The sequence below is a fragment of the Aristolochia californica genome, unplaced genomic scaffold, assembly GCF_029961685.1.
Source record: "Aristolochia californica isolate CCGP_79_NKW_82.1479 unplaced genomic scaffold, dmAriCali1.0.hap1 SCAF_16, whole genome shotgun sequence".
Classification (NCBI taxonomy): Eukaryota; Viridiplantae; Streptophyta; class Magnoliopsida; order Piperales; family Aristolochiaceae; genus Aristolochia; species Aristolochia californica.
The window spans coordinates 16,747,391-16,769,803 of record NW_027181837.1 but is presented as its reverse complement, the minus strand read 5'-3'; the positions used below and the strand labels follow the sequence as shown (position 1 = coordinate 16,769,803).

General features: G+C 41.0%; 1 protein-coding gene across 3 annotated transcripts in view; it reads left to right on the top strand.

Annotated features, from left to right (window-relative positions):
• Positions 1-22,413, top strand: part of LOC137952516 (nuclear-pore anchor) — an 80,743-nt gene that overhangs the window by 34,801 nt on the left and 23,529 nt on the right. For all 3 annotated transcript variants that reach the window (XR_011112296.1, XM_068799590.1, XM_068799589.1), the window contains exons 15-26: positions 7,956-8,099; positions 8,237-8,341; positions 8,490-8,603; positions 8,690-8,753; positions 8,856-8,899; positions 8,986-9,059; positions 19,957-20,059; positions 20,419-20,553; positions 20,672-20,770; positions 20,889-20,930; positions 21,025-21,078; positions 22,201-22,380. Coding sequence is in view for 2 of the 3 variants with exons in the window: in XM_068799590.1 (XP_068655691.1) it covers positions 7,956-8,099; positions 8,237-8,341; positions 8,490-8,603; positions 8,690-8,753; positions 8,856-8,899; positions 8,986-9,059; positions 19,957-20,059; positions 20,419-20,553; positions 20,672-20,770; positions 20,889-20,930; positions 21,025-21,078; positions 22,201-22,380 (1,158 nt within the window). In the remaining variant the exon portion in view is untranslated. The remainder of the gene's footprint in view (positions 1-7,955; positions 8,100-8,236; positions 8,342-8,489; positions 8,604-8,689; positions 8,754-8,855; positions 8,900-8,985; positions 9,060-19,956; positions 20,060-20,418; positions 20,554-20,671; positions 20,771-20,888; positions 20,931-21,024; positions 21,079-22,200; positions 22,381-22,413) is intronic.

Sequence of the window (22,413 nt, the reverse complement as noted above, 5' to 3'; positions counted from 1 at the left end):
TCGTCTTTCTATTGGAAGCATCATTGAGATGATGGCTGATTCTATTCTATTGAGGACTTCCATTTTTGGTCTATTCTTTACTTAATCCGAGATCTGTTGTCTAACATAATTGGGCTGACTTAGCTTATTTTACAAGTCCTTCCCTTCCAAAATAGCCGCATGGGAGTGCCCTCCAAGTGATTATTATTAATTGAATTTTGATGGAAGCTCTGCTGGTAACCCTGAGCCTGTAGGAATTGGAGTAGTTCTTCAAGTTCAAGATGGTGTGACTAAATTGGTTATTCATGGCTTATTGGCAGAAGTGATGGTTTTTCAACAGAGATTGCTGCCCTTTTGCATAGTGTCAAATTCCATGTTCAGAAGTTTACAACTCTAATTTTGGAGGAGATTCATTCAAGATTCTCTTTTGGTTTTCTCGGTTTGTCACCCCTGCTTGAAGACATAGGCATTGTTATGTTGAGATTTTGCACATATTCAAAGTGATTGATGTTCCTTGATGACCTATATTTAGATCAGCTAATCATTGAGCTAATGGTTAAGCAAAGTTGGGGGTTGAAAAAGCCTTGTGTTTTTGTTGAGGATTCTATTCCCTTAGGGCATTTGCCCTTTTGTTCTCTTCTCTTTTTGAATTAAATTGTGTCATTTTTCCAAAAAATAATGTGGAACATACCAAGGAAATTTTATTGTTTGCCTTTTTTTTGAAATAGTGTTGAGTTATATTAAAAGGCTCAAACGAGTAAGATTACAAGGAGGGGGAACAGTCCCAAACAATGAGAGATTGTTGGGAGGATCCAAATTTAGCTAGCCTATTAGGTACAAAATTGGCTGACCTAGGAGTGTGATTCCAAGTACAATAAATGAAAGATACAATATCTGCAATAGAAGAAGTAATTGGCCAATGCCGCTAAGGGGAGAGGCTTAATTAAAGTTCCAGCTTATTTTCAATGGATTTCTCCGAACCAAGATTTATCAAGAGATTGATTTTCTGTGTTTCGATCCGTTTATTTCTTCCCAATACATAGTTTAAGTTATAAGATACATAAATTACAATAATGCCCTTTCATGATACAAAAATTACAATAATATACGATAACATCCTCCCTCAAATTGATGCTGGTAAGTCAACCAACAACAATTTGTTAACCAAAAATTGATGCCGCTGCCGAGTCATTGTTTTGGTGAAGACATCGGCCACTTGGAGATCCGAAGAAATGTAAGGAAGAGATATCACCCGACTATCCAAGGTATCTCGGATAGAATGATAATCAAACTCAATGTACTTGGTACGTTCATAGAAAACAGGGTTGGTGGCAATCCGAATAGCACTAGTGTTGTCAGCATGAAAAGGGGTAGAAGTAGTCTGAGGGAACTCAAGCTCCGCAAGAAGACCACGTAGCCATACAATCTAAGAACAAGCAGTAGACATGGCACGATACTCAAGCCTCAGTAAAGGATTTAGAAACATGATCTTGTTTCTTACATCTCCAATAAATTAATGCATCACCTGAAAACATACACCAACCCGTAGTAGATCGACGTGTATCCGGACACCCAACCCAATCAACATCACTATAAGCAATAAGTTGAAGAGAGGAGCCTGTAGGAAAAAATAACCCATGGGGAGGAGAACCTCGAAGATAGCTGATGATGCGTCGAACAGTAGCAATATGGAGATGACGAGGAGAGGACATAAACTGATTGACCTGATGAACGACATAGGAGATATCATGGTGAGTAGTGGTCAAGTAGATGAGACTCCCAACCAGGCGTCGATAGAGAGTAGGGTCATCTAGAAGGTCCCCTTCATCTTTCCTGTATTTGACATTTACCTCCATAGGAGTATCAATAGAAGAAGTGTCCTCCAAAATACGATAACACTTATGACCAATTTAGAGTCTCCCTCAATCAGTAGTTTCCCTTGAAGTCCGTCTTTGAAAATCTTCAACCCAAGATAAAGAGCATTTACCTCCGTAGTGGTAGAATCTGTAATGTCCACAGGCCTAGCATAGGAGAAGATAATGCTGTTTTTTGAAAATGGTGAAATTTCATTGTTGAGGGCAAGTTACAACAAGAAAGGTCTCATGTCCCAAGGGGAACTGGGTCCTAACAGCAATACAAGATCTTGAAACACCGTACTTTGTTAACCATCAGCTAGAAAATTAATTGATCTTAAAATATGATTCCATGTGACATCAAAGCCTGCCAATATATGAATAATTTCAGCATAACAACCTATGATGCCAAGCAGGGATTGAAGGTCCTGAAATCTAAGATGTAGTGGTAGAAGAGTCTCCCTCAACTATTAGTGGAGCTGTAAATTGCAGAACATAGAACCTGACACCTTGTAAAAGAGCACTAATCTCAGCTGTAATTGCATTCTTCCTTCCAATAGGACCTGAGAGAAATAATTTTATTGCACTGTGATCCTTAATGACCTTCTTAATTTCTTTTGGATCAGGATTACTTAGACAGCTTCCATCAAAATTTAATTTAGTGTCCAGTTGGAGGAGGTTCGCACATAAGCCAAAGTGGTCAGATAACAACTGTGAAAAGCTGCTAAATTAGTCCAATTTTTTTTGACTACTGATCTTTGATAAGAAGCAAAAAGCCCAAAAGTGAAAATCCATGAAGGATAGAATGAAACACTTTCTCAATTACATTTCCAACCAAATGCTGACTTCTCATGAAAGATATTGAATTCCTTTCTTTCTCAAATTTGCCAGAAAATTTGTCCCTTTTTTAGAAAATGAGCTGTACAAAACTATGACGTGAAGTCTGCTATTGAGAAAGAGAAGCATACAGGGACATCAAACTTCTTGCTACATATGAAACTTGAAACATTCTGACTAGAAGGGCAATGCAACCTGATGTGGTTTGCTGATTCTTCCACATTCTTCCATGACTCCACGAAAAGTACATAAGACTGTTAACAATGTCAGGTGTTAAAATTTTTACTATGAGCTTCAAACCAAAACAAATAAATTACTTTAGGAGAGGCCTTGAGCTTCCAAACTTAAGAGACCTTTGTACTGCTGCTGTCATTTGAAGTTCCAGCTAAAAACAAATAAAAAGAAGCTGCAGTAAAGAGATTCATGGCCTCCAAACTCAAAATTGAAAGATCTGACACATGACCCTGAATAAAAAAGAGTGTCAAGGAGTTTGCCTAATAAAAATCAGCGTCATTTAAAAAAAAAAAAAGGAGTTGGCGAGGTCTGTTCAGTTCTGAAATTTCTGAATCTAAAAGAGCTCTAAATGTTGAAGCAACAACTTGCAGGAAATGAATTCTTCATCACTGATTGCTGAACAGAGATATTGTTGTCTCTTACTGTTAGAAAACAGTATAAGGGGCACTTTGGCCATTTTAAATGATATTTATTTTCTAGTGAGGGTGCTATCTTATTCACTTATGCTTAAGTATCCCTGTGGTCCAATTTTCATGTAATTTGGAGGTGTAGAGTGGGAGTTATATGTAGTTTAAGTTTATGAGGGTATATTTATCATTGTACACATGTTTCACTAAGTAAATAAGAAGGGTTGTTGATCGAGTTCTGATCCCTATTGAGAGCTATCCCTTTGCTTTCTTTTACAGCAGCGACCTCTCCCCTTTTTATCACCTTCCTTTCTCCTTTCAATGTTCTTTATTTCATCATTTCACACTTACGATGTTAAACAATCTGGGAAATTCAGAACAGAGCAGAGACATAGTCAGCCAAATGGTCTGTCCAAACTATCATCCTTAAACAGATTTTGAAGAAGTTAATATATGCACGGGTAATCATCTCCAGATTAGTGGTCTGGATTCTGGCAATAGATAATGAGTGAGAGCATTAGATCGTATGTGAGGCGATGCTATTGCATGAAAAATATGGTCTTGGCATCACTTTATTTTAACTGTTTAAACCTGGCTCTTTGCTTCCAATACACTCCTTGGGTAACGACTGTTTTTGGTAGATCTGGTCAGTTCTTTTATTTTGCTTTTCAGGGATTTTAACTTTCGTGAAAGTTTCATAGAAGCTGAAGCGGAAGCAGCACATTTAGACCACCACTGTTCCAACAACTGTATGAAAGATTTTTCTTTGATCCACTGAACATCAAATCTAAATGGAGATGGACCCCATGAATGGATCTTTTTGCAAATAAAATTTGGCAATGATCCGATGCAGGTCTCGCAAGAATACTAGTATGAAACTGATTTAATCACTCTTGAGAGGCTAGAACGACCTAACTTGTTCCATATATGGATTCTATCATCTGATCAGGTCTATAACCCACCAGATAATAGGACATCAACCAGGGAATCATCTGCATTAAAATTGCTGAGTTTAGTCTGCTTGTGCTACTGAGTTGTTCAGATGGGAATCGAACCATGTTAAAATCATACCTGACCTAAGTAGGGAGTGGGCCATAATGAGAGACTGCCCACCAAATGAAGCCATTTATTTGTGATCTTAGAAATGCTGCACATGGAATTTTTTATTTTATTTTTGATAAAAGTGATAATGTATTAACCGAGAAAAATTACATAGAAAGGGGGCCTTCCGTGACAACCATTGCGGGGAGGCAGGTCCCATGTTTAGCATGCCTGTCAGCCAAAGAATTGGCGGAATGGGGAACGTGTGACCAAGTAAAAGAAAGGTTGACAACAATGTCTAAAACACGATGATAAAGAGGCCAGTGTCTCCAAGGAGGGGTAGAAATAGCAGAACGCTAGTGAATGATAATGCTGGAATCTCCTTCAGCAATTAGGGGGCCGTGAAGATGATTTTTGAAGGTGGCTAAACCGTGATATAAGGCTCGGAGCTCTGCAGCAGTGGAATCTGAAACTCCCATCGGTCCAGCATAGGAGAAAAGAATACGACCCGAAGCATCCCTGATAACCCCTCCAAAACCAGCAAGCCCCGGGCTACCCGAGCGCTACCATCAAAATTTAGTTTGAAAACACTTTGGGGAGGGGGGACCATGGAATGTAGGCAGGAGGCTGCTGGCTTTCAGACATTTACGATATGCATCGCCAGTTGGTTCGCAGAGAGGAACCACTAAACGTGCTGAAATCAGTCTTGGTGTGAAGCCATACCGAGATTTGACCCACTATCAGTTCCGTGATCACCTCAATTGAGAGGAGCTTGGAATTGAATCGCCTATTATTCCTCTCCTACCAAATCAGCTAGGGGATATACCCAAGGCAAGCCGACGCAATCATACAACCCAACTTGGGCATGGGGAGGTGCTGGAGAAATAGGCCAACTTCCAATAGTTGTTGAGGCATACAGAATGTTATGCCAATTCGATGGAGGATCCGGGTCCAGATTTGCTATGAGAAATAACAATGAAGCAGCAGGTGCTGGATGGTTTCTTCTACTTGAGAGCATAGGGGGCAGAGCTTGCAAGGGGTGACAATACCTCTTTGCCTAAGATTATCAGACGTGAGTATCTTTCCGTGAAGGGCACTCCATAAGAAGAATTGGATCGTTGGATGGACCAAAGTCTTCCAGGCAATAGAGCTGATATGAGGAGGCTGGGGCTCGAGCTTGCTTGTGATGAGCAAGTAGGCAGATGAGACAGAAAATTCCATTGCTGTCGGGTACGCAGATGAGCTTGTTCAGAGTAGTAAGTTGAATATCAATTTCTTGCAAGTCTAATAAGAGCTGGGAGGCAATTATAGACTCTGAATCCGAAAGGCCCCGTCGGAAAAAGAAATTCCAGCACCCCGGAGAGGTCCAACAATCAGCAACCATGGCATTCTGGGAGGAACAAATGGGGAGGAGAGGAGTGTATGATTTGCTCAATTCCAAACTGTTGCACCAGGGGTTAGTCCAAAACCGAATAGTTTCGCCATTGCCTGCAAAATAGTTTTTCTCAGCATGAAATGACATGGTCAACGGGTAGAGAGAGGGCCAAAGAGGCAAAAGGTGCTGCTGGTTCCTCCCCTCTAATCCACCATCTTCCCTCAAGGCTGCTATTCTTGGCCACCATATGTCTCCAAATTGCATTGGGGTGGACATTGAAACGCCAAAACCACTTTAGGAGGCTGGCCGAGTTCATATCTCTAGTTAGGCGCAAACTAAGTCTCCCAAAAACTTTGGGTTGACAGACGTCCACCCCATCAACTAGGTGGTCGATGAAGCCATCACTTGAACCATGCCAAAAGATTTTTCTACGGAACAATCAATTTGATTGCAGATTTCCATTGAGCAACGGAGAAATGACATGAAGAAAATAGGGATTCCATCAATAGCAGCCCGGAGGAGGGTTAAGCCTCCCAGCAGAAGATAGGAAACGGCCTCACCATGTAGCCAATCACTACTCCAGCTTTTCAATTATTGGGTTCCAAAGTTGCTTGAGTGGTTTGCTGATGAAAAGAGGGAGCCCCAAATGAGGTGGGGAGAGCTCCAATTTGACATCCGAGAAGATCAGCCATGCTATGAACGGTGCTTTCCTGAATGTTGAACCCAAATAAAGATGTTTTGCTCCAACTGACTTTCTGACCCGATGTCAACTCAAAAAGACCAAGAAAGGATTTAATGTGCTACGCCTCTTCAATTTTGCCAATGCCAAACAAAATGGTGTCATCCGCAAATTGTAATAGTGGGATGTCAAGGTCAGCCTGAGAGGAGATCGGTGGGAGCCATCCAGCCGATTTAGCGGCCCAAACTAACCGAGCAAGGTATTCCACCACAATATTGAAGAGTAAGTGAGAAAGCGGGTCCCCCTGCCAAATGCTTCTATAAGTGGTGCCATTGAGCAGAGTTGAGTAGCTCGCATATGAGATGCTAATGTGAATCCAGTACCGCCATTTGGGCCTGAAACCCATTTTGTGCAGGAGAACCCCAATATGAGACCAGTAGACTCGATCAAAAGCTTTTTCCAGGTCAAGCTTTAGAGCAAAGCATGGCCTTCTCAGTCGGCTGAGATGGACCATCATTTCATGAGAGGCCCTGACTGAGTTAGAAGTTTCTTCCTCGAATAAAAGTTGATTGGCAACGGTGAACGAAGATCGGCATGGCTACTTTAAGGCGATTGGCAAGGATCCTTGCAGTGATTTTGTAGGGGTTGAATGAAAGACTGATCAGCCTGCAATACCTTGGATGCTCGCAGGATTACTTTTTGGGGATTAAAGCAATGAATGAGGCTCCCATACTTATATAAGATAAACCATGAGAGAAGAAAGAATGAACCATCTTCGATATATCGTGATGATGGGCCAACAAAGCTTGAAAAATTCACCATTGAATCTGTCAGGTCCAGGAGCACAGTCCGAGGCAAGAGCCAAATTAGAATCCCAGATTAATACTACCCCACCAGCCTAACATTCTAAGCTAACCACTGAGGGCTCGCTTTATACCAGATATTATGAATTATACTGTTATTCCCATTCCATGTTTTCATTATCTGTCTAGTTCCTACTATGTATTTTATCCTATTCTAATATTGGGGAAAGGTGTTACTGGTTGGTAGAAAGTTAAGGGTATAATTAGTCATTTCAAACTTATGTATTTATGTTATGATATCCCTCTTAGTTTACATTATGTCTTAGAAGGGTATAGTCTGTAATTTCCCTCTTATTCCAGCCTATTATCAGCTGACAAGTCTTGTAGTGGTGATTGGTATTTTGTTCATTGTATGTTAAATCACTTACTGAGTAATAATGCAGCTTTTGAGACTGCGATCTCTCAAGGCAGTTCTTCACTTCTCTTCCTCTCCATCTTTCTTCCTTTAATCCTTCAATCATACAATTCTACACTGCTTACAATTAAGAACTTGTAAGGGGGATGCCTGCCTATTCTTGTTTTTGTTTCTGGTTAAATGAATTCATCACTTTCTCAAAAATCAAAAAAAAAAAAAAAAACACTGCTTACAATTAAGAACTTGATAGTGATATGGTATTCTATGGGATAATCTCCATTTGATATTACAGCTTACTAGTTCTTTACATTATATGCTAATTGGGTGTGCAGGTGACACTTCTACTTAAAGAATGTCAAGATATACAAATTCGCTGTGGAGGTGCAAGCGTAGTTGGTGCTGAAGATTGTCTTACTAGTGATGCTCTGGAGATAGATGGTGATTCTGATGTGGAGAAGATAATTTCAGAGCAACTTGTAAGTAAATTCTTCTGAATGCTTACTTGATGTAATCATTCAAAAAATAATTATTCTATTTTGTTTTATATGTTCATCTTGTGCCGGAGGTCAGCAAAACCCTTGATCTTATAGTTGGATTTTACTTATTGAAACAGTTAACATATAAAGATATAAATGGGCTAGTTGAACAGAATGTCCAGCTGCGAAGCCTTGTTCGCAGTCTTTCTGACCAGGGAGACCAGAGAGATGCAGAATTAAGGGTAGGTTCAGCTAGTGAGTTTAATCGATTGCATTTGGTTTAAAATTGAGGCTCTAGCATGGTGTGTTTATTTCAATATAGAGGTACAAATAAGTCAACACTGGTTTGATTCCTTAAGCTGCTTTTGATGATGCACTATGCGCTTTTAGGAGAAGTTTGAAGATGAACTTCGGAAGCATAATGACGAAGCCACACAGAAAGTCGCAGCTGTTTTACAGAGGTCAGAGGAACAAGTACGCATGGTGGAAGCACTTCACAATTCTGTAAGTCTGCTTCAGAAAGAAAATTTTTCTTTGAGGTGCTCAACGTCCTGTGGACCTGCTAAATAATTTCTTGTTATCTTGAGTAGGTAGCAATGTATAAAAGATTGTATGAAGAAGAACTTAAAATGCGGTCTGCCAAACCTATCTCTGGTATTGCTTTGCGAGGTTTTCTTGCTTTCTTTTGTGGAAAATCTAAACTTATTGTCCTTTTTACCTCTATTATTTTTTACTTACTTTTCATCATTTATGAAGAGGATGGGAAGAAGGATCTTATGCTTTTGTTCGAGGATTCTCATGTAAGTATGCAGAGGTCAACTTTTTTTCTGAATATGCCAACTTGATGCTATAATTGATTTTGATTCTGTTGTTGATAATTTTTTAGGAAGCAACAAAAAAGGCTCATGAGCAAGTTGTCGAACGTGCTAGAAATCTTGAAGAGGAATTAGCTAAGTTAAGGTGGATATACTATTCTGTTGCTATTTTTTTTTTTTTTTTTGTAATGAGGTGTAAAAACTATTTTTTTTTAAATGATGCTGAATTTTATTAAGAGAGTACAAATGGAGGTGTATAAACTATTAAATAAAGTGAAGAGTACAAACAAACCTAGCTAGGAGGACCTTCCTCCACAATAAGGTGTTGGAGTGAAATACCCGTCTTAGCTTGATTGTCTGCCAAATGATTGGTAGAGCGAGGAATGTCCTTCCAATTAAAATTTAAAGAAGAAATTAAATTACAGATTTCTGAATACTTATCCCAATGATGCCATGGAGGTCTGATAGATTTTGCACTCTAGTCAATGACAGTCTTTGTGTCCTCTTCGATGCAGAGGGGGCCCGTGAGTCGGCTAATAAATTCTTTAATTTTGTTCAGCAATCCAGAGAGTTCTGCTGTTGTGGAGTCGGAGACTCCAAGTGGCCCTGCGAAGGAGATGAGGAGATAACTCCTCCACAGGACCAGGACAGAGCGGGTCTCCCTGTCTGATCCCCCTTGTTCCTTTGAAATATCCGCATATAGAGCCATTAAGGATGAGATAGTAGGAAGACGAACTCACACAACTCTTAATCCAGAATCTCCATTTTGCACCGAAACCCATTTTCTCCTTAAGCTCATCTAGAAGAATCCAATTTACTTGATCAAAAACCTTTTCCAAATCAAGTTTGAGGGCAATTCTTGGATCTTTGCTATGACTAAAGCGATCAATGATTTCATGGGCTGCCATTGTGGAATCAAGAATTTCTCTCCCCTTGAGAAAAACGCATGGTCCGCAGTGGATGACAATTGGGAGAAGTGCTTTTAGTCGATGGGCCAGAATTCTTGCAATGATTTTGTATGTACTAGTTACCAGGCTGATAGGCCGGAAGTCTTCTGGCTTTTCAACAAAGGCCTTCTTCGGAACCAAAGTGATAAAAGATGCCCCAATGCTGTGAAAGGTGATACCATTCTTAAAAAAACCCATGTAGCATAGTAGAAATATCCTCTTTGAGGCGTGGCCAGAATTTTTTTATAAAAATCCCCATTAACCCCATCTGGGCCCGGGGCCCTATCACTTTCGATTTCTAATACGACATGCTCGATTTCAGCAGCAGAGAAGGGAAAATCTAATAGGGAGGCGGCCATTGGGGAGAGACGGGAGAAATTGATGTGTTAAACTTTTGGCCTATTTGAACATTCCTTCGAATATAGATCTGTGAAAAACTGAATCAACACATTAGTTATCGAGGTCCGACATGATGTTACCTCATTATTAATACATAGTGAGGTAATTCTGTTGGACCTCCTTCTTGCCGATGCGACAACATGGAAAAATTTAGTATATACATCACCTTCCTTCAGCCATTTAAATCTTGCTCTTTGCTTCCATCGAGTCCTCTCTTGATGCAAAATTTTATTTAAATCAGAATTCAGAGAATTTCGGGAAGAGAACTCAGCAGGGGATAAGTACCTTTGTTCCTCCACCTGGTCCATATCAGCAATCTGAGAGAGGAGAGAAGTCTTCGCGGAAACTGAAGAGGCACGACGACTTGAGGCCCATTCCTTAAGTTTTTCCTTTAAAAATCGCAATTCTAGAGGAAAAGTCCACTCCCTTTTGCCAAAGCTCGGACCTTCTCCCCACCAACCATTAATAAGAGATTCAAAACTTTGTTTAGAGAGCCATGAGTTTCAAAACGGAATGGGGTAGGCCCCCATTTATCACAGGAGGTAGAGAGCATGATAGACCAATGGTCAGAACCCATCTTATTAAGCACCCTACCAGAGACGTTACCGAAAAGTTGTAGCCAATCTGGCTGGGGCAAAAATCGGTCCAATTTTGAGAGGATAGATTGTTGCTGGCCATTAGACCAGGTATAACTTTTCCCGGAGAGAGATATCTCGTCAAGACTACACCCGCCAATGAAATTTGAAAACCCCAACATTGAGGCAGATATACAGTTTGACGGATGCTTCTTCTCGTTGCAGAATTGGATAGCGTTAAAATCTCCTGCAAATAGCTAGGGGAGATTCCACGGCTGATAAAACTTTACAAGCTCATCCCAGAAAGATCTTCTCTCATGATATCTTGTCGGGCCATAAATTCCACTAACACACCGTATATTGCTTGAGGAGTGATCTCAGAACTAGATTCCTAGAGAGGAAACACCCTCAGTAACATTGAGGGCATCCAAAATAGTAGAATCCCAGGCGACAAGAATGCCACCAGAGTGACCAATGGCATGGAAAACCGCCCACTTAATTGAAGGACATGCCCACAACTCCCTGGGAATGGCATCTATCATCTTTTGATATTTCGTCTCTTGGAGAATCACAATAGAGAAAGTATGTGATTGGCTGTTTTTGGGGCATTTTGGCAAAAAGGACAATAGGGATCCAGGACGGAGTTTCCTCATCGAATTAAAGAGTTTGAGGTGAGGTTTTATTTCTGTAGTCGCTCCAAATTTATTTTTTTGTGCGAGGTGGGACTAGGAGGTTCCAGGTGGAGGCTGAAGGGTGATTAGATTGATTTGAAATGGGGTTACTGAGGAAATTGTAGGCTGAAGCAGTTGAGAAAGTACCTTTTGTATAAGGTGTCCAGATCAATGTATTAGGGTTAATTCTAGGTTTGGCTGTGGAGATGCTCGAGAGGAGATTAGATGCCATAATGGCTTCAAAATCCGAGAGATCTTTTCTAAGGTTCAAATTCCAGCCCTCTGTTTCTGATCAAAGATCTAAGATAGAGGCATCAATATTTCTTACCAGGATTGAGATAGACTCATAGCTAATGTTGAGGCTGGATTGGCCAGTCCATCAATCGGACCAAAATTTTGTGGAGGTCCCATTGCAACGTAGCAATTAATATCTTTCTTGAAGTTTGGGAGTAGCAAGACTATATTTTCCCCCCTCAGGCAGGGACAAACAGTAGTGCCTTCCCCCTTCAGTCCACCAACCCAAATGTTTGTTGGCTTTGGCAGCTACTAAAGTTCTCCAAATTAGATCAGGGAAAAGATTGAATTTCTAGATCCATTTTTGGAGAAGAACCAAATTTGTAGTGGCAGTATCTCGGATACCCAGTCCACCAAGGAATTTTGGTTTGCAGACCTCTTCCCATTTTACCAATTGATACTTTTTTTCACCATTTGGACCTCCCCACAAAAATCTTCTTTTGATGAGCTCAATTCTATCTCTAATAGAGGCAGGGCACCAAAACATAGACAGAAAGTAACCAGAGATTCCATGAAGACAAGATTTTATGAGAACCAACTTACCAACTTTAGAGAGGAATTTTCCTCTCTATGAAGCCAAGTGACTCTCCAGGCGCTCAATAACAGGGTGCCAGGGGCACCTGGAGGGTAATCTAGGGGTCAGGGGAAGGCCCAAATACGTGCATGGAGTCATCTCAGTTTTACATCCAAGGTAGCTGGCCATGGAATTCAATAGGTGGGGTTCAATATTAAAACCAGTAATAGATGACTTTGACCAACTGACTTTCTGATCGGAGGAGATTTCAAATAGATTGAGCAAGGCTTTAATGTGATGGATTTGTTTCAAAGAGCCTTCACAGAAGAAGATGGTGTCATCCGCATATTGTAGGAGGGTGATGTCCTGAGCAGGATCAAGGGATATGGGGCTGAGCCATCCCGATCTTTTGGCTAGTCGAACCATGGCCTACAAATGTTTGCCATCAAGGGTGAAGATGAAAGGTGACAACGGGTCTCCCTGCCTGATTCCCCTAGTTGCATTGAAGTATCCACATGGCCTACCGTTGACAAGAACAAAATAAAATGCAGTTTCTTATCCAGAATCTCCACTGGGTGCCGAAACCCATTTCACCAAAAACGTGGTCAATCCGCTTCCAGTTAACCCAGTCAAAGGCTTTTTCGAAATCAAGTTTGAGAACAACTCTTGGTTGACTTGATTTTTTGAAAGAGAAGTAATTCGTGGGCTGCCATTGCTGAGTCCTGGATATTGTAGCCTCGAATAAAGGCACTTTGACATGGGTTAATAACACGGAGGATGGTTCTTAGGTGATTGGAAAGAATTCGGCCTAAGATTTTGTATGCGCTGGTGGTAAGACTGATAGGTCAAAATCTTGGGGGAGGGCTGAGTTGGCTTTTTTGGGATTAGGGCAATGAAGGAAACCCTGATGGATTTGTGGTTGATGCCAACTTGATGGAAGCTATTGACAAAGGCATGGACATCAGTCCTGATTGTCCCCCAAAATTTGTGATAAAATTCACCATTGAACCTGTCTGGGCCGGGGGCTTGGTCCTTTGGCAGGCCAAGAACAGCTGCATCAATTTTCTCTGGAGAGAAAGGACGCTCCAATAATTCAGCTTCTAAGGTTGAGATACGCTTAAACTCGAGCTGATGAAGAATAGGATGGTTGAATGACTTTGTATAAAGATCTGAAAAAAACTTCACAAGAACATTAGCAATGGAGATGCTATCCGTGATCTCTTCGTCTTCATTGCGAAGAGAGGAGATACGATTGGCTCTCCTACGGGCTGAGGCAACGGAATGGAAGAATTTGGAATTTCCATCCCCATCGGTCAGCCAACGGAATCTGGCCTATTGTTTCCAGTGAATGGTTTCATTCTTTAGAAGATTTGAAAGATCAAAATTTAAATGATTTCAGAGTAGAAGTTCAGGGACGAGAGTGACCTTGGTGCATCGGAGTGATGGTGAGAATATTTTCTTTCGAATAGCAAAAGAGGCCATGATAGTATCTGAAGAACTCCCATGTCATGTGGAGAGAATTTGTCCGCATGGACTAGGTGATGATGTTTCATATTTTCAAGCCACTCCCTGCGAGAGATTATAGGGAACCTATCTAGCCATTGGGGTCTAGGAGGGGAGGGGAGGTTCTGAGTTGTGCAGGATTGTTCCGAGGCAAGGTCCTTTTCCTTAATTTTTCTTCTTTCTTATAGAGTAAGTGAGTAAAATTGAGCGGGAGGGTGTTTTTTTGGACGTTCTGCGGGAGTAGGTGAGGGGAAAGGGAGTGATGGATGATCTGTTGGAGGACTCCACATCGGAGGTCACTAGAGGTTTGTTGAAAGTGGGATTCATTGAAGCCAAGGGGGTTGGACAGAGGATGGTAGGTATGGCGTGTGGTAGGGAGATAATTGGTTGTTTGGAGGGGTGTTGTGCCATTTTATAAGCTTTGGATTTTCTGGGGATGGGGTTGAGAGTTCTCGGGACATATCAGATAGGCTATCATTTATAGGGTTCACAGTTTAAGGACGACGACTTAGAGGTGTGGCAGGGAGGTTGAAAAGACATAGGATTTGATGATGTGGGTTTTCTGAAGATCTCAAGTTTAGAAGTGTTTTTTAGGGGGACTGAAAAGAAGGTTCTAGTAGATATAGATCGAGAGGGATGGGTGGGGGATTTGATGGATTGGGGGTTGTTAGCGGGGTTGAGTTTTTTTTTTTGAGAAGAGTTGTAAATGCATTCAAAAGAGATAAAATACAAACTAAAAAACGAAAAAGACATTTCCTCCACAACAAGATGTTGGAGGGTAACGCCTTTTTTAGCTTGAACATCGGCTAAATGATTAGCAGATCTTGGTACATGTTTCCAAGTACATAATAAATCAGAAGTTAAATTACAGATTTCATCATAAATCTTCCAATGACGCCAAGGAGGTTTTGAAGGCTTGGAGCACCAATTTATAATAACTTGAGAATCCCCTTCAATCAAGAGAGCACCGTCCTTTTTTTGTTTGAAGAGTTTCAGCCCGTTGAGCAAGCCATGTAATTCCGCACAAGTAGAGTCTGATACTCCAATTGGACCCGCATAAGTGTAGAGAAGATTTGCTTGATCATCGTGAATTACTCCACCAAATCCGGCTGGGCCCGGACAACCGAAAGCACTTCCATCAAAATTTAATTTAAAGTGTCCAGGAGGAGGTCTAGTCCATTCTATCATAATAGGAGCCTTCGAAATAAGGGACATTTTCGAAGCGGGGTTGAGTTGACGTTGGCTTTTTTTGAGGATTTGATTTTTGGGATGTATTTTTGGGGGTTGATAGGGATAGATGATTCTTGGAGAGTGGACTTGTTGTACTTGGAGGGAAAGGTATTGGTTGGCACAAAAATTTCGCTTTCCAAGGGAGTTGTGGGAAAAACGAGGGAGTTAGGATCCCTTGGGATTAGGTTGCTGATGGGTGACAGTGGAGGGTGGGGGGGATAGAAAAGTGATTTTTTGGACTGGTTGGACAGACGGAGGGGTGAGTATCTGGTTTTTCCGATTGGTGTTAGCGAGGGGATGGGTGGGATGAGCTGTTGGGCGCTAGGCTCAAGGTAGGAAAGGGTAGAGAAAATCTCAAGGGGTGGAATATGAGGGTGGATAATTTTCGGGGCTTGGGCAGGAGTCGGCGGTAGGCCTGATGGCGGGCATATGGATGATGTTTTGCACGAGGTAAGGGAAGGCGTGTCAGTCGAGGGGATTGACTAGTCAAGTTAGTGGATGATTGGTTTATGTGAGGTGGAGTAATTTGTGGGCTTGGCAGAGAAAGGACAAGGGGGGGGGGGGGGGACTCGCTCCTTCCTTAACTTAGTGTTGGCTTGGTCTCGGATTGACTTAGCATTCTCCAGAGTTGAGCTAGACTGAGTTTGACTTAGTGCATGTTCTTGCTAGTCAAGAATCATGAGGGGAGAACAACCATCTCCTCGAACTCCAGAATGATCCAGGCAGAAAAACCTCCGGAAATAAGCTGAATTAGATGAGATCCACTTACTGGAGATTTAGGTTTGAGGAAGAATCTTTCCCAGAGGAGGTTGATCGGTTGGTCTTTTGTCCAAGCGAGCTTGCCGAAGATGTTCGCCAGACTTTCCAGGGTATGGTGACATCGGAGCAGGGATGCCTCGAGCAGTCACCCAGTGGTCAGTGGTTGTGAGGCCGGGAGCCCAGTTTTCCATGTGCAGAACTGGAGAGTTCATTTCGCTCCGGATACTTTGCAGTGCACTTCGATCTTCTTTTGATCCGAAAACAATGAGCCATGTTCTCCCCTGAATGCGGGTGATGGCCTGTAGCTTGAGAGCATCGACTTTGCTCCAGATCTAGGCTCCAATCTACTCGGTTGAGTTATAGTTGGGGTGGACTGAAATTACTTTTGACGTGGGCAAACGCTTAGTTCTTCGATTAGGGCTTGGTTCGGAAGTATCAGGGAGGCATGACTCTCATGGTGGCTAATTTGTGGTGTGGGTAGAGGCGGAAGTGTGGGGCTTGGTTCTTGGTTTTGTGAAGGGAGAGGGAGTATGAGCGGCGGTTGAGGTGTGTTTTTTTTTGGAGGGAGATGATGGGGGGTGGAGAGTCGTCTTTTTCTTGCCACAAGGCGGTGATGGTGGTTGCTAGGGGCTGTTTTTGTAAGATTTGTAGGAGCGAGAGGCGGAATTTTTTCATCCCAGGTCGGAGGTGGGGCTTTGGTGAAGAAATAGCATACCCATGGTTTTTTTTTGCCCACTGCTGCGTGATGGAGCACTCGAGTTTCCCTCTGTGGTACTGTGTGTGGATTTGGAACTCCAGATCTCCAGTGAGGAGAGATCTTCCCGTCTTGTCGACCAGGACCTTAAGAAATAACTAGCCAACCTTAAGAAACCTCTTTACCAACTAATAAACTCAAGATCTTTGTACTCACTAATCTATGTGGGACTATTCCTTAACACTCCCCTTCACGTGTAGACCCTCTTTTGTGGCTCTACAAGTGGATAATTTAGGAGTAGGCAGTTTAGGTGTAGGCCTGTGCCGTCATTTCGGATTCCCGACCGATTTCGGGACTAGTAAAATGGGGTGAATCACCCAGATCTTGAATCAACTAGTAGATCATCAACACAGGGGCCCAATTCATTCTCCAGATGAGTTGGGAGCTGGGGCAGCCCGCGCGCGACCAATACCAATCCGATTCTCCCCTTTTGTGGCTCTACAAGTGGATAGTTTTAGGTGTAGGCCATTTTTTGTGGCTCTACAAGTAGATAGTTTAGGTGTAGGCCCACATATGAGTACCTGCTCTGATACCAAGGCATTTATTTTTTATTTTTTATTTTTATTTTTTTATCTATCTACGAAATTCAAAATTTGCATCAAACAAACCAATGCCAACTACAGTTAGCAAATAATGAACCCAAGGCAAGCAACCAAGGAGTTCTTCTTCAAAAATAATATCTCAATCAAAGAGACACAATAGCAGTAGCGGAAATGGGTTAATGCCCAGATGCCATGCACCATATGTACAGTTGTATAGTAGCGGATAATCAGTAAATAATAGTGGTCCTTAAGAATAATAAGGACACATGAAATAGTTGGCAGCGAGTCCATCAGTAAATAAGGAAGTTGCACCAAATCCGGGTAATAATCCACGATAATAATCAATCGGAGACCGAGAACCGAGTCAAATAATAGACCAATATAGCCGAGTTGTGGGAGGAGCCAGCATAGAACTCGTGACCCAGACACGTATACCAAAATGACTAGCCAACTTAGGAAACCTCTTTACCAACTATTCCACTCCCGCAACATAAATCCGTTGGTGGGATTCTTCTCGAATGGAAAGCATGCTACATGAAAAGATTTAGAGAAAAGACTTGACAGGAAAAGGCAAAATAATGAGAATTGATATATGGGGTCCATGTCGGGTTCCTAGCCCATTTGGTTTTTAGTATTTTGTGTCATTCATTGATGATTTCAATAGAGTCACTTGGGTGTATCTCCTGTGGGAGAAGTCCGAAGTATTTGATCTATTCCTCAAATTTTTCAGTGAAATGAAAAATCAATTTGGTGCACGTGTTTATGTACTTCGTACTGACAATGGTTTGGAATATCTTAACCATAAATTTTCAGTATTTTGTGATTCTCATGGTATTACCCATCAAACTTCCTGCCCTTATACATCACAACAAAATGGGGTGGCTGAACGTAAAAATAGACATCTTCTTGAGGTTACAAGGACATTATTATTGCATATAAATGTTCCGAACTTCGTGCTACTTGGTTAATCGTATGCCCTCAACTGTTTTGAGTGGTCAAGTTCCACTTCAGGTTTTAAAACCCAATTGTAAATTGTTTGGTGTGGTTCCTCGTATTTTTGGATGTACCTGTTTTGTTCATATGCTTGGAACTTCGGTCGATAAATTGTCACCTCGGTCTGTCAAATGTGTTTTTTTGGGATATTCTCGTCGACAAAAAGGGTACAAATGTTATGATCCTATTCGACGGAAAACATGTGTTAACCGATGTGACCTTTTTTGAACAAGCTCCATATTTTTAATCATCTACTGAGCTTCTTGTATCACCTGAATCTCCTTCAGACTGTCTTGTTCCTATTGCAATTTTGGATGTACCAGCGTCATCGAGTTCTTCATTGCCTCTTCGTGTTTACAGCCGTCGCTCTCGTACTCCTGCAGTGCCTCCAACAGATACCTCTACAGAGCTCTCTTCTCATGATCCACCAACTTCCTCATTGCTTGCAGATCCTGTTGTCTCTGATTTGGACCTGCTTATTAGTCTACGAAAAGGTAAATGATGTTGTACTTCTCATCCGATATCTAAATATGTGTCACTTGATTTTTTGTCCCCATCCTTCAAGTCCTTTGTTATGTCATTGTCTACTTCCCATATACCTTGTTCAGTGCAAGAAGCCTTGTGCTCTCTAGAATGGAAACAAGCTATGGATGATGAGATGAGTGCTTTGGTGTCTCGGGGAGCATGGAATCTATGTGATCCACCTGCAGGAGCAGCTATTGTGGGGGTGTCGTTGGGTTTATACTATCAAATATAACGTTGATGGTTCTATTGAATGGTACAAAGCTCGGCTGGTAGCAAAAGGGTATACGCAGACTTTTGGAGTTGATGTCTTTGAGACATTCTCTCCTGTGGCCCGACTTTAGTACGTATCTTAATATCTGTGGCTGTTAATAAGAGTTGGTCTCTCTTTCAACTCGATGTGAAGAATGCCTTTTTATATGGTGATCTACATGAGGAAGTGTATATGGAGCAACCTCCTGGGTATGTTGCTCAGGGGAAGACAAAAAAGGTGTGTAAGCTACATAAGGTTATTTATGGACTTAACAGAGTCCACGGGCCTGGTTTGAAAAGTTTAGTGATGTAGTACTACAATTTGGGTTCTATAGGAGTCATTGTGATCATTCTATGTTCCTACTTAAAAGGAAGATTGGTGTGGTGATTTCGGTTGTCTATGTGAATGACATTGTGTTATCTGGTGATGATCTTGATGGTATTACAAAAGTTAAACAATATCTGGCCACACATTTTCAGACAAAGGATTTGGGCTCTCTCAAGTACTTCCTTGGCATTGAAGTCGCTCGTAGCAAGCGAGGTATTGTTCTTTTTCAGAGAAAATATATATTGGATATGTTACAGGAATATGGTTTATTAGGTGCTAAACCTATATACACCCCCATGAAAGTTAATCATAATCTACATGACACCTAGGGTCCTACACTCGAGGATAAAATTTAATACCGACGTTAGTAGGTAAACTGATCTATGCTACAGTTACTAGGCCTGATATTTCATTTGCTGTGGGAGTTATGAGCCAGTTCATGGAAAATCCTCAAAAAGTCCATAACCTCCAGTTTTCTCCCAATGGTGTCTCTCTCATTTTTCTCCGTGACCTAAATCATGGAGTCCTGAAAATCAACAATATTCACTTTTCTTAATTTCTTATTTGCTATTTATTACTTTTTAGTTGTTCTTGATCAACTTTTAACTATGTTGTGGGAGTTCTGCAGTTGATGTCTTAAGTATGAAGCAATTGCTTTCAAGAAATTCATAGTTCACAGTTTCCGTTTCTTGTATGTTGAGGTTGCACTTCTGCCTTTCAATTGAATCCTGTTTGCATCATGTTTGTACAACTGATTAGGAATGAAGCTATTTCATTGCGCTTGGAGCGTGATAAATTGATTATGCAAGCAAATTTTGCACGTGAACAGTTGGAAAGGTTTATGAAGGAATCAGAGCACCAGGTTCTTTTTCTTTCTCATTTTTTTTAACATAATACTGAGTTTTTCTTTTCTTCGATCATTATGACTTTTTCTTAGTTATATTGACCATGTACCTGGCTGACACCTTTGGTGTCTCAAATGATATGGTGAGAGCCACCTCTCTTCCCCACATATTGATCCTAGCTATCTCATTAATGATTCAGTAATATGTTCTTGTAGTATTAAGTGTCCGGTTAGATTGAGAAGGCTTGTTTTGTGCTGCACTTAGATGTTTGGGTTGTCGTTTTTACTCGTAATTGGAGACTGTTGTAGTTGTTTGAAAGGGTTAGTTCCTTGCTGGTGCACTTGAATTTTAATGTGCATTTTATATTATGTACCAGAGAGAAGAAACTAATGGAATTCGGGCTAGAAATGTGGAGTTCTCCCAATTAATAGTTGATTATCAGAAGAAACTCAGAGATAGTGCTGATTCATTGTTAGCCTCTGAGGAACTTTCTAGAAAGTTATCTATGGAGGTAAGAATTACTGGAAAAAAAAACCGAAAATTTAAATGGAAATGGGAACTTGAAGTTACACTATCCACCAGAAATTGTGCGCTGGATTCCATCTTATTTATTTTATTTCACCCAACAGGTGTCTGTTCTGAAACATGAAAAGGATATTTTGGCAACATCTGAAAAAAGAGCTTTGGATCAAGTTTATAGTTTGACTGAGAAAGTCCACCACCTTCAGGTAAAAAAAGTTTATGTTATGATGATGTAGATGAGTTAAATGTTTCTTCAGCATTAAATTGAGAAAAGAAATTTTGTATGTTTTCATTGGTAATTTTAATTGCACTTCCTATATGCAGGCAAGTCTTGATACAATCCAAAGTGCAGCTGATGTTCGTGAGGTCTGTTTGCATTTTCCCTATCATGTGGTGGTCTCATTTCCAGTATTTTCTTTGTTGAGCGTTTCTGCTTTTTGCTGATACACCAACGGTGCAGGAAGCAAGAACTAAGGAAAGGAGAAAGCATGAGGACTATGTAAAACAGATTGAAGTAAGTTTCTTTGAGTACTAAACTGAACAAGGAGATGCCTGATAGAAAGGGTGGTAAATGGTGGAAATAAAGCTGCATTTACATGTTTAAGTGTTCTCCAGTATTTTGAACAAAAGTAACTTTTTCGTTTGTTGAATCTTTTAGATTTTTTTCCTCTCACTATTAGTTCTTATAGGTTTCTGGATGGGATGGCAAAACTAGGTGGGTTGAATAGTGAAATATTCCAGCTTCACCCTGCTTTAAGTGGGTACAAGGATGAAATTTTACCAGGCAGCCTGTGACTATGGTCAGGAAAAACCCTTTGGGGTCGGCATATTTGGGTTTGGAGTTGTTTTTTTTGAAAATCCAAACCCTTCCTGTGAACCTGACCCTAAAACCCATTCCCATGGAAATCTTTGATGGGATTGGAAATCCAACCCCATTCCTGCCCTGTTCCCCTACTCCAACCTGCATGTCCCCACTTACCTAGCCCATCCTGCATTGGACCACAAGTCAGTCAATCTTTAACATAACCTTATAAAAAGGGTAAAAATTTGAAACAAATATATAACAAGATATAAAGTTTCACTGGTCATGTGGGGGAAACCCATACCCAAAGTGAACCCGCACAGGGTTTTTCTCCTCTCCCGTTCCCCTACCCACAGAATTAGGGGTCAAACCTGTACCTGCCTAAATCAGGTTGGGTTCCTGGCCCACCCCTACCTGCATTGGATGTGGGTCAGACCGTGTTTTGGTGAACAGCTTGTAGGGTGTGTTAGTACCCTTTTGTCCTTTGGTTTAAAGAAAGTCAATTAATGAAAAAGTTTTAAGGCGGTTTTTGAAAACTGTATAAGCTGAAAAGGGTACTCTGTTTTATTTCCCTTTTGCCCTTGCAGATTTTTAAAAGACTTACTAAACTGAAAGAGCTTCAGATGATTTTCTGAATAAATAGTTTAATAACATGCAATGCTGAAAGATTATACCTGGCTTTATGATTTGTGCTCTGTCCTTATCATTAAGTCTGCCTGCTAGTTGTGAGATTACTACAAAAGGAAATACTAAATATTGTGATTTAGTGTTTTTGTTTTTTTTCTGGATTACCTCGAGGCATGATGAAAATAGTGATGTTTTTCCTCTGTGCAGAGAGAATGGTCTGAAGCTAAAAAGGAGCTTCAAGAAGAAAGGGATCGAGTTCGAACTCTCACACATGACAAGGAACTAACACTTAAAGATGCTATGAGAGAAGTTCAACAACAAGGAAAAGAACTAGCAAATGCTCTACATGCTGTTACTGCTGCTGAAGCCAGGGCAGCAGCTGCTGAGGTTTTTTTTTTTCCTTCAGTAAAGTTTCAAAGA